The sequence below is a fragment of the Poecilia mexicana genome, unplaced genomic scaffold, assembly GCF_051168715.1.
Source record: "Poecilia mexicana isolate PSO_F unplaced genomic scaffold, ASM5116871v1 scaffold_5, whole genome shotgun sequence".
Classification (NCBI taxonomy): Eukaryota; Metazoa; Chordata; class Actinopteri; order Cyprinodontiformes; family Poeciliidae; genus Poecilia; species Poecilia mexicana.
In genome coordinates, this window is record NW_028263374.1 from 5,504,575 (window position 1) to 5,516,748 (window position 12,174).

The 12,174-nt window shown below is 40.8% G+C and overlaps 2 protein-coding genes across 3 annotated transcripts; one reads left to right on the top strand and one right to left on the bottom strand.

The window, feature by feature from the left end:
• Window positions 1-112: 112 nt before the first annotated feature.
• LOC106924908 (opioid growth factor receptor-like) lies at window positions 113-3,853 on the bottom strand. The gene is made up of 8 exons (XM_014998857.2): window positions 3,286-3,853; window positions 1,955-2,017; window positions 1,828-1,863; window positions 1,678-1,732; window positions 1,313-1,391; window positions 1,172-1,238; window positions 948-1,096; window positions 113-857 (listed from the first exon to the last, which is right to left on the bottom strand). The coding sequence occupies exons 1-8, from the start codon at window positions 3,772-3,774 to the stop codon at window positions 518-520; spliced, it is 1,278 nt and encodes a 425-aa protein (XP_014854343.2). The 5' UTR covers window positions 3,775-3,853; the 3' UTR covers window positions 113-517.
• Window positions 3,854-8,010: 4,157 nt separating this feature from the next.
• On the top strand, window positions 8,011-11,007 carry LOC106924909 (potassium channel subfamily K member 15-like). Of its 2 annotated transcripts, none has more exons than XM_088005406.1 (2): window positions 8,011-8,563; window positions 9,957-11,007. In XM_088005406.1, the coding sequence occupies exons 1-2, from the start codon at window positions 8,281-8,283 to the stop codon at window positions 10,889-10,891; spliced, it is 1,218 nt and encodes a 405-aa protein (XP_087861532.1). In that variant the 5' UTR covers window positions 8,011-8,280; the 3' UTR covers window positions 10,892-11,007. The 2 variants fall into 2 exon arrangements, with proteins under 2 accessions (XP_087861532.1, XP_014854344.2); XM_014998858.2 differs by having other exon boundaries at window positions 9,990-11,007.
• Window positions 11,008-12,174: the final 1,167 nt, after the last annotated feature.

Consider the following 12,174-nt stretch of genomic DNA (forward strand, 5'->3'; position numbering starts at 1 on the left):
CATGGAGTCCCTAACTAAAGCTAAGCATACATCATCAGTAAAACATGCAGAAACACTTTACATGTTTTCACTACAGTCCTGGATTTCAATTCAAATGACTCGGGTTATGGAGTGCGGTTTTATTCTTTTAATGAAGAAAAGGCATGAATTACAATTCAAGAACTCAGAACAATTTAAGTGTAGACATTTCTATTCTGAAAATCAAACTAAACGATAGATATGAAAAATAATCCAGTTTATGTTCACCTTCTTTCTGAGGTACTGTAATGTACTTTATTTGTCTTAGTGGAAAACACACATTCAGTGCATAAGAATAGGAAGAATAAGTAAACAACTGGAAAAACTGCAAACATGACTAATAGGTGTTATACCTCAACAAACAACTGCTTTCATCTCAATCTTCACTTTAAAGTGGAGATTAATAGACTCTAATCTCCAATACTTTACAAATATAAAGCTTTTGAACAAATGTTGTGCATTAAATTTTTATTCTTATTGCATATTTATTGCAACATCATCAGTTGTGCATTGACATGTTGTCCCAGTCGTTTCCTCCAAATTGGTCCTGTTCCTGCCAAGCTTTTGACCATGCGTCCTGGATTTTCTTCGGGCACCACACAAATGGCTCACTATCGTTGTAGTGATCATAGGCAAACTTGAGAAGCTTCCTGCGCTCTTGCTTATCGAGAACAGCAAACAAGAAGTAGCTCAGGGCGCTGTCTTTGACCCTCGGAAGTTCACCGTTGACCAGAGTCTCTTCCAGGAAGAACCGAACCAGAGGGACTTGGTAGTGACGGTATCCAAGAGTTCCCAGGCACTTCAGGATGCGGGTGATGCGCAAGTTGTTGTGTGTATGACTAAAAAAAAGGTCAAAGGATTAACATTTGGATGAAATTGTAGCTACAATACACATATTTTTGTTTTTGGTAAATGCGTCAATTACTCACTTGTTCAGATTCTGGAACCTGTCACTCCAGTGGTCTGCTCTCGCGACCTTTCCTGTTTCCTCGTTTTCTAACTTGATGCCATAAAAATCCAACATGAGCTCGTAAGACTTAAGTAGATTCTTCCTTGCAGTTGGACTATCAAGAAAATCCTGAAGGAAAAGCAAAGATTATGTAAAAACTTGTGTGACACTTTTGTTCAAATAGTATATTTTATAGAGCTTTACCTGAATTTCCTGCTTCGTCAGGGTTGTTGCTTCATAGTTTACCCCGGGTTCCTGCAGAGGAAACAGCCTTTCAAAGACAAATTTAATCATAACGAGGAATTTAAGCTTTCCTTCAAATCTTTACATCGTGTTGTACCTTACCACTGAATATAGCTGTGTGTATGCTCCAGTTTGGCATACTTTCCTTTCCATTCATTGTGGAACTGATGAATGTAGACCCCTGATAACAAACACTAAGGTTATCAAACAGAAATCAGTTTTTATATAAGTTTTGTTTTAAAAAAGACGCGAAAATATTTAATTTATTATGGGAAAATATCCAGACCAGTGTGAGAAAGTAACTGGCCTCCTTGTTAAACCGTGAATTATCTTTGACTAAACACACTTTTGGCTTAGTTTCACTACTGACACAACTCAACAATTAAGAAATCACTTCAATAAAACCTGGCAAACATGAAGTCGACTAAAAGATCTCAAAGCCATATTAGGTGTTCGTGGAGGCCTACCGTCTGGTAAAGATGGTGTATGCCCGTGGTAGAAGCTCAGATTGGGCTTTTCATCCTACTCAGAAAAGACAAGTTTTATTTTGGAATGCTTTTCACAAATAAAATTTTTTTTAAAAAAGTCACTTGAAACAGGTGATTGTGAGTACGTACATTTTCTTGCCCAAAGTGTCGTGTCCGGTGAAGGTTCTGTGGGGAAAAATAAGTTGGAAAAAATAATTTGGAGCTAATTGTAGAAGTACAACGATGCTGTCTGTGGCTGTATGTGTGTTAAACTCACTGGGTAGTCATGCCTGTAGTTCTGCATGTCTTTAGCAGCATTTTCAAACCTGATGAACTTGTACTGGAGAAGAAAACACAGTCATGTCATTGATTTAACAATTGGCTCAGGTCTCCCTTAGTGTACAACAAAAATACATAAACAATAATCATTGTAAAAATTTATTTTGAAGAGTGTTAAATATTAACTACTAGTTATTTTATTTTTTAAATCAGGCATGTTATAATATAATGCTGCTCAGTAACAGATAAATTGTATCAAATTATTAAGTCATAATTTAACTGAAACGATGGTTTAGTCAGCAATTATCCTCATACATTATAAAGATTTCCACAAAGAGTAGTAAGAGGGATGCATTTGTATGAATTGTGAAATAAATGAATACAAATTTAGCAAAAGTTAAGAACTGCTATTTGACCTGTTGGAACAACAATCTAACGCTATATTCACCTTTAGCTTGCTAGCGCTAATGCTAAAGTCAAACTAGCTAGCATGCAGTGCTTCTCATCTACGCATCTTAGCTGCGGTTGTCAGGGCAAAGCTTGACATTTGACCTCGCTAGATAAGATTTAAAATGCTCGGTACTATTTCAAAAGAGATTTACATAATTTATCATTGGAGGACGAAGCCTTCAGAAAAATGATCTGCATAATACATTTAAGATTTCTCTGAATTTCAGTTAAATTTTAGATTTTTTTGACACCCGATTAAAATAATTTATAACAAAAATACCAGCTTTATTACTGAACATGGCTGAATAATGATACATTCGTTTTTTTTTTTTGTTTTTTTTTTTTTAAAGATTCTATTGGTTCAATCTTTATAGTTTTTTTATTTCGGCACAATGGTAAAAAATTTTTTACCCCTTTATTTTGTTGATACAGATTCAATAATAATAATAAAAACTTGTGAGGCATCGCCCTCAGCTCCAAAACAATAACCACGCCCCGATTCCTCAGACAAACCACAGGCCAAACATTTATAAATAAAAGTACATGAATAAAAAAAAAATACAAAGTAATTTATAAGGCCTAAAATTGGGAATATTAAATAAGATTTTTTTATGACTAGTTAAACTGAACTCATTCTTTTAGACACCTCTTAAAAATATGCATTAAAGTGTTTTATAACATCGTCCAAACAGAAACGTAGATTAAAATCTACAGTAAGTAACAAAATGCTGGCAAACTTTTCCAGCACTTTTATTAGGTTGAGTCGAGCAGTTTGGTTTTTATGAGTGCAGGAAATGAATGCAGAGCAGAAGACCTGAAGTTAAACTGCTGCTGAGAGGAGCTGCATAATAAATAAAGTTGTAGACAGGTTAAACTCACAGTTCTGTTCTTTCTGGTTTGGAAGGTCCTGCTCCTTCTTGGGGGGTCCTCATTCTCATCCTCCCATGTTGAATCATAGTCGCAGTAGAAATCATCCGTTTCGTCGACTCGATATTTATTTCCGCTGAACTCCTTCTCTACCTTAACCTCTGTAGGCTCGTCCGGTATTTCGGGGACCTCACTGGGGCTCCTTACATTGGGCCCATTGTAAAGACCCCCGCTGACCCCTTCCTCCTCATCCGAAGAGTACCTGTTGTTCTCACTCGGCTCATTTCTTCTGCCTCGCCAAGTCAGCGAGGCGAAGTTTTGGACTCTTACGCATAACAATCGAGCTCGTATACAGAGGAACTCAACACCCGGTATCCGCAAAATCCAGGACCACAGTGGAGACAGAGCTTGAAAGAACACCCTAAGAAAAAAACTAACCAGGTCGAAAAAGTAGGAAGCCTTGCGTCGAGCGCGACGGTACATGTTTGACAAGCTCTCCATGCTAGCCGACAGCACATCAGTTTCACTTTCTCCCACGGTTCACTTTGCACAAATCGAAACTGAACTTTCTAACAACTCCCACAAATATACCCGTCATGGCTCCACTCAGCGCGACAAATGAAATTACGCGAAGTCCAGTTTGTTTTTGTCGAGTTGATACGTTTTTAGACATTAAAATGTCTTCCGGGTCCATCTAATTTAATTAGAGTAAATGTCAAAATGTGGTTCAAGTCTGAGATGTGAATTTTAGGTGGGCAGTGAGCATCTGACAAGGACCGCCGACTAGAATCACAGTAAAAAATGATGTCTATTCTTGCATAATGTACTTTTTCAAACAACAAAGAATCATGATTGTCTGTGAACTACAGTCCATGTGCAGTGACATGAAGCATCTCCAAATCAAAATCAGCTAATTCACTGGGCATACTCAGGGCCAAGGCCTAAACGAAAACCAGCACCAATTTGTCTCCAAAGGAGAAATAAATCTAAACTCACAAAGCTTAGTAGTGCTTTCACAAAAAAATATAAATATGCTAGAAATATAACACTGTCTGGTAAAATGTGACAGTTTATATATATATATATATATTCAGTTGAATAATCTTCAACTTTATTTTCTATTGATCGTACATTCCTATCTATTAATTAGTTAACTTCATTAGTTAACTTCCAAAATAGAGCTCACCCTCGCAAATACCAAGTTGTATTGAAACTTTTATTCTAAGTACCTTCTTTTAATGAATTATAATACAGTTAGTTTATTTAATGAACACGTGCTGTAAATTGAAAACAGGCATCTAACAATTAGAATGAATTAAGTAGGCAAAACTCTTAGCACCCATTTGCACAAAATGGATCCCATTTTGGAGATTGTTTTTTTTTATAAAATGTCATGATGACTATTTGCTATTCCATAAGCTACTGACAGTCCACTGTCACGTAAGAAAACCTAAGTGTCGCTAACTTTTCCATTGAAGAAACATTTACCCGCAAAACTAATGCACACTTTTTACACCAACGTGCTGCAGCTTTATCCACGAGACGAAAATATTTTGCATCCACATGCTTTATGATCCTCATAACCGCCCGTCTTATCTCGCTCGCTGTCTCCAGGTGCTATCTTTGTAAAGATAGCATCATGTTTACAGTAGGCCCCGCTGCCTCATTTTCCATAAAAAATGGCACATAGAGGGAAGAGCGTGGAGGCTTCAGTCAGTGGACATCCTGCTCTTAATGTCTTCCTGTGGAAGATAAAGAAGGGCCGGTCGAACTCTGCTGCGGAGCAGAGAGATACCAGATAACACAGCATCATCACTTCATCAATGCAGCTGTTAAACTGTGTGCTCTTTGTAGTCATAGCTTCAGCTACGCAGATCAAAAATCACCCGGCTACTTCTGGGTAAAAAAAAAAAACCCACCACAACTTTAACCTGTCTGTCACTAGAGGACCCAAATTTGGGTCCTCTAGTGACAGGGGTGTCAAACTCCAGTCCTCAAGGGCCGCTGTCCTGCAACTTTTAGATGTGCCTCTGCTGCACCACACCTGAAAAGAATAATTAGGTCATTAGCAAGGCTCAGGAGAACCGATCTACACAGGGAGGAGGTAATTAAGCCATTTCATTCAACTGTTTTTTACCTGTGGCACATCTAAACACTGCAGGACAGCGGCCCTTGAGGACTGGAGTTTGACACCCCTGTCATTGTGAATGACAACCTGAGACGAACAGGTTGTGTGATTTTTGTCTTATTAAAGGGGCAGTGTTATATGGGTTTGAGCTTTACATCATGTCACAGTGATAATCCCTCATCAAAAACATACCTGGAGTGTCACTTTGATTCTTTCATGCTTATTTGAGAAATCTTGTAATCTCCCACGGCAACCATTCACCTGTGCAAAAACTGACAAAGTCTTGCGCATGTTTGTAATGGAGACGCAGCTGCTGTTTAGTCGTTGAATCGTTAACACTGACCAGAAGCCGGTGAGGCCTGCGGTGCTTCAGGTGTTCCCCTGCTTTGGTGACCTGTGGGATAATTTGTTGAAGCGCTCCTAGAGAAATTTGGTTGGCCGGCTACTCGAGGGCTCACCACAAATCTGTTTCTCTCCGTTAGTGGTTGTTGCCTCTCATTTTTGTTTGCCGGAGTCGCTTTGTAACCCTTTCTGGACGGATCAAAGCGATGTCAGTGACTGTTTCTCATCTATTTTTTTTTTTAGATTATGTTGCTTTTTGAGACCTTCTAGCCTTCTTCACATTGCTGGTCTGACTCTAGTCAGGCTTGGGTGCAGATAGTGAAACTCAACCAAATATTTGGTGAAGTAACAATTTAACAAGGAGTGCACTTACTTTTTCACACAGAACCAGATCAGTGTAGGTACTTTCCCCCCCTATTATATTAAATCATTATTTAAAAAAAAAACGAATTTTGTATTTGCTCGGGTTATTTTTGTCTGACGATCAGTAAAATCAAGTGTGAGGGCAAATGGTCTAACAAGAGGCAAACACTTTTACATTGATCCAACAATCGGTTGAGTTGAGATCTAGAAACCGTTTGGTTTCCCAACAGGACAATGACTTCAAACACCTGGAAGGCTAGCATAAACTTTCTTGAATGGCCTGAACTTTGAACCCATTGAAAAGTGATGAAGTATGCTCAAAAGCTGAATCCCACCAGGAAACCTACCAGCCTATAGGAACTTTTACAAACTGTGTTCAGATGAAAGCTAAAGAAAAGAAAATATACAACTACTTTGTGTTCCAGTGGAGAAAATCTGGACTTGTGCTGATGTGTCTCTTCAGTTTGTCTGTGCTAAAACAGATGGCGGTGCTGTATTCTCTGCTAAAAACAGCTCAGAGAAAGTCAGTGTTGTGAAGGGAATGGAGCCAACAAGTGTCCGTGAAATGATTAATCTCTGGCTCTTCATGAACGTCTTCGGAGCTCGAACAGTTTCCGCCGATTGGGTTGTCTTCCTAAAACAGACAAAGACTTTATAAGTGGAACAACTTGCAGGACGGGCCTACGGCACTTATTTCTGTGTGTCTGATTAGCATGGCGCAGAGGAAAACTGCCAACACGTGGAGCAGCTGAGAAGCACTCGGCCTGTGTGCTGGATTCCCGACATTAGGAATCTTGGATCGCTCCGTGGCTAAGTGCGCTTGAGAAAGGTCATCGTTGTGCCACCAGCCTCTGCGCCTCATCGCTCAGTGTAGCACTTTGGCTGAAAGCGGAGGCGACCGTCCCACATGAGTGCTTCATAAGGAGGGCCAGAGCTGCCCAGAAAGGGCAGCCACTCCAGCTGTAGCTCTGAGAGGCAGCCGCAGACAAACACAACACACACTGAGACACTTGTGTATTTAAGATCCCTCAAGGCAGGGTCACTGATTAACGGTCACACTTGTGTTCCGAAATGTGTGTACGCATTTCTGCGCAAAGATGGATAAACCATCTCCGTCTTGTTTTCATGAGAAGAGAAAAGAATATTTTCTTCTTCTTCTTTTGGGGGGGGAGGGGTTTGCATTCCTTTGTTTAACAAACCGATGAATGTTTGCAGTGGTAAAAGTATGTAAACCTCTGATGTTGAATGGTGTTTTCACATCAGCAGCCACTCAGCTTAGAGTGACTAAGGGACCAGAAGAGCTAATCACAGGTGAGTAGATGCAGCTGGGAAGGGGAGCAGAGTGGCAGGCTGAGGGAAAGATGACCGATAAACACGACTATTATATTGTATGTCAGTTTTTATATGCTTCTTGTCATGTTTGCGTCTTTATGACTCACTTTGTGATTTTAATGTCTGTGACACTTACTTACAAAGCAGAGAGAACTAAAAAACAAACCTCAAACTGACGTAACAATAAGAAACACAAAGGAAACAAGCGCAAAGCACAAACAATGTGAATAAATGAACTAACATGAAGGGAAAATACAAAATGGCGAGATATAATCAACAAATTAGGAGCGTAAATGTAAAAGTAAATTTCTACCACCTGCAGATCATAACACTCTTTTCATTTCCCCAGTAATTCAGAGTTATGCACTATTGTGTTCATAAAATCCCACAAAAACACCTTACAATCTGCAACATATATGTAACAAAAAAATTTTAAATCCAAGGTGTCTGTCGTAGGCTTTTATGCACCACCTACATTATAGATTTTTAAAAAATATATATTTACAAATTTAACAAATAAAACAGTCTAATCCATTTATCCAATGCTTCCGCCCCCCCCCCCCCCTCAGTGTGAATGGGAAGACAACCCCAGGACACATCAGTGTTCCTGAAGAGGCTCAGTGAATGATGCCAGTAGGCCAGACAAACGTCCTGCGAAGCTCAGAGGTGGTGTGTCTGTCTGCCGGCCCTCTCCACCTGCTGTTGGAGCAACTTTCACTGTTTGTTGTCCCTGCTCTTAATCCCGCATATGCTGAAGCGGGGGCCCCAGCAGTTGAACCCTGCAGGATGGGGCCCTCCCTCTGAGCACCATCACCCTCAGCAGCAGCAGCAGCAGCAGCAGGATGAAGGCGCAGAACGTCAGGACTCTCTTCCTCATCCTCTCCGTCGTTCTCTACCTGCTCATCGGAGCCGCCGTGTTCGACGCGCTGGAGACGGAGAGCGAGAACTCCCGGAAGAAGGCCCTGGAGCAGAAACTGGGCGAGCTGAAGAGAAAGTACGGCTTCCTGGAGGAGGACTACCGGGAGATAGAGAGAGTCATCCTGCAGTCGGAGCCGCACCGCGGCGGCAGGCAGTGGAAGTTCTCCGGCTCTTTTTATTTCGCCATCACGGTCATCACCACGATAGGTAAGAACGGTTCTTTACGTCCAGTGAACATGACATGACTTTAGTTTTGAGGCGCAGGATTTGTTGTAAAAGTTTCTGTGAAACAGTGGTGGTACTTTAAACAAGAACAACAAAAAGATCTCTTTTTTTTATATTAGCTAAAGTTTTTCTGAGGCACATACCAGGTTTTTTTCTTTTACTACTATCAATAATAAACTACATTAAAGCTCAGTCAAGCATTTAATAACTAAAATTATTAAATGCACCTTTTCGTTAATCAAATAACGAAAAGAAATAATCTACCTCCAAGTCGACGAAATCACTTTAAAACCATAATAATAATAATAATAATAATAATAATAATAATAACTTAAAAGAATGAACAAATTAAATGATAAAAAGAAAAAGAAACAACACGCTTTTACTAATATACTTTTACACTTTGTACAAAAAAACAAAACAAAACAAAACAAAAAAAAACTTTCAAGCCAAATTCAGTCGACATTTAGCGGATTAATCCTTATTGCTGCCAAAAGAGTGACTGGACCATAACTTACGGTCCATAAAAAAAAGCAAAAAAAAAAAAAAAAGCATTTATTTAAGTATTTATTTATGTTTCCAGCGCTGCAAAACCTGGCAGGTCTGCTCTGCTCCATCATTCCCCAACTCCTCCACCTCCCCCAAATATATATAACATTTGTAGCTTTGATTTTCACCCCAAAACTGTCTGACATCTGACCCCTTTAAAAACTTTCTGTATTCTCCTGAAAGGTGAATAATAATAATAATAATAATAATAATAATGCTCTTGTCAAAATGTGACGTTTATTTCTCAATTTTTGACTGTATGTTGCATTTATGACTTTTTATTCTTGTGTTTTTACGATGCACTTTGAACGGCCATGTTACTGTGCAAATAGACTTTATCGATTTGATTTACATTAAATCAAGATTATTGTAGACGGTGATGGCTGCACTGAAAAAACAAAGTAGTTGAGCCAACTTAACTGAATTGCTTCAATTGGTAACAAGTAATTCAAATAAGTTTATACAACTTAACTGATACAAGTTGATTGAACTTGACAAATTTGCATCAGTCTTAAAAATATCCTTTATTACCAAATACACCTTTTAGAGGATCTCCTGTAGCAGTCTGTATTACATTGAATTTGAAGAAGCCTCTGACTGAAGACACTCTGTTTTTCTATGACAGTCTCATGGTTTCACTTCATGTGAAAATCCTTCATTGCATCATCATCTACTCATCCACAGTAGTCCTCGGAACGGAGCCAGAAATTTAGGAATATCATTTTTAAGTGGATGCAAATTGGATGTAAAGCAACAGAAACCAGAGACTGGATCAATCCAGTCTTGACCCCCTTGCTTTATCACCATCTGCACCCGCAGCTTTAAGTGCTTAACCCGCAGTGCCTTTGTGACGTTTCAGGTTACGGCCACGTCGTTCCTCGCACCGACGCCGGCAAGACCTTCTGCATGTTCTACGCGGTCCTGGGAATCCCTCTGACTCTGATCATGTTCCAGAGCCTGGGGGAGAGGATCAACACGCTGGTCCGCTACCTCCTGCGCAGAGCCAAGCGGGGCCTGGGCCTCAGGGAGACCGAGGTCTCCATGGGGAACATGGTGCTGGTGGGGCTGCTGTCCTGCGTCGGCACCCTGTGCGTCGGTGCCGCCGCCTTCTCGCACTTCGAGGACTGGACCTTCTTCAATGCCTACTACTACTGCTTCGTCACGCTCACCACCATCGGCTTCGGGGACTTCGTCGCCCTGAAGAAGACGGACGCCCTGCAGAGGCGGCCGCCCTACGTTGCTTTTTGCTTCGTGTACATTCTGGTCGGTCTGACGGTGACGGGAGCTTTCCTCAACCTGGTGGTGTTGAGGTTTCTCACTGTGAGTTCTGATGTGAGGACTGCTAAACGGGAGGATGAACAACTTTTGAAGGAGGATGAGGAGGAGTCGGATGCTGCAGATGGAGGAAGCAGCCGGTTCGCTCTTCCGGTGGAGGAGGGCGGCAGCTGCGTGAGTCTGGTCTCCTCTCCTGCAGACGACCTCAGGCTCATCGAACCGAAGCGTTCCGAGCTTCCCAAACCCAACAGACTCAGGGATCTGATCTGCTGCTGGTGCCATGGGCTGGACATGTGCGGCAGCAGCTCCGACCTGCAGCAGGGACACACGTGCGGCCATAGCAACCCTGTGTTTTACACCTCCATCTCCTACAGGGTGGACCGGGTCTCCTGCAGCTCCCACACTGCCTCGCCACATGCCTCCCCCAGCGCCGTCGCTCTCTGCTGGGAGAGGAACTACCATCACAGCAGACGGAGGTCCCTCTGACTCAGGAGCTTTTTGTGACAGATGAAACCATCAAAGGGTCAGACTTCCTTTGCTTTCAAATGTAGCATTAAGTGACCTGAGAAATATTTTTCTACACTGAACAGTTTGAATGCTAAGACATATGTCCCATGTCTTTTTTTTGTTAAACTTTTGAAAATATTTCATTTACAAAAGAAACAAAACATAACTCAGCTTGGCCTGAAGTGAAAAAGTAAACGCCCCCCAATCCTAATAACCGGCTCTGCTACCCTTAACTTAGCCTTTTACTTAATTTCTGAGAAACTTGGGTTGACTCTTTCCGGAAAACTTTAATTCAAGCCACGTTGGACGGCTTCTACCATAAACAGTCTGCTTATGGTCATGCTGCAACATTTCAGATTTAAGTCCAGACTGGACAGACTTGCTCCAAAACCTTTGTTTGACCTGCTAGTGTACTTTGGACCATGTCCCACAGCATAACCTAAACACGTTGCAGCTCAACGTCAGAAGTTAATGGCTTGGAATTTTCTTATGAAATAGTCCAGAAATATCCTTTATTGTCACACGATGGGAAAATTCAGAAAACAGACAAAAAAACAGCAAGAGCAAATTTACAACATAAGAAAATAGTACTGTACAGTTATTCAACATTGTGCCCTACAACTGAGGAGGGTCATTTTAAAAAAGGTGTGCCAAATGTGCATTCATAGTCAAGCATTAAGGAGGCAGAAGCACAGTGAAGTAGCTATGTTACCTTCAGTTGTTATAAGAATGTTGTATATCAGATATGACTTAGAAGAAATTAGAATTTGTAATTTAACACCTTGAAGTTGGGCCTCTGTCTCTTTAAAAACTCCTCCTCTATTGCATGGCTCCTCTATTGACTTCTAACAATATGTTTACCAGATCAGAAGCTTAGATACTGCAGCTCAGAGGAGGAGATCTGTCCTCGAAGGCGGGGCTAGGTCCACCCAGGCGTTTTGCACAGCTGAATGGTTGCCATGGGAGATTAAAGGATTTCTCAAACATGCATGAAGGGATCAAGGTAACACTCCAGGTCAGTTTCTGATGAGGGAATAACGTAAAAACACAATGTAATGCTAAAAAACGTTCATTTTACATAATATTGCACCTTTAAAAACAACAACCGACTATTTACAAGAAATGGAAAAAGAGCAAATGATCACAGCGATGTAAACAGTTCTGGAGCTTGTTAGGAGCAGTGATGGTTATAAAGGTAGTCTCTGGGAGGAAGGACCTAAGGTAGCGGTCCTCTTTGCACTAAGGATGAAAATGTTTGTAAA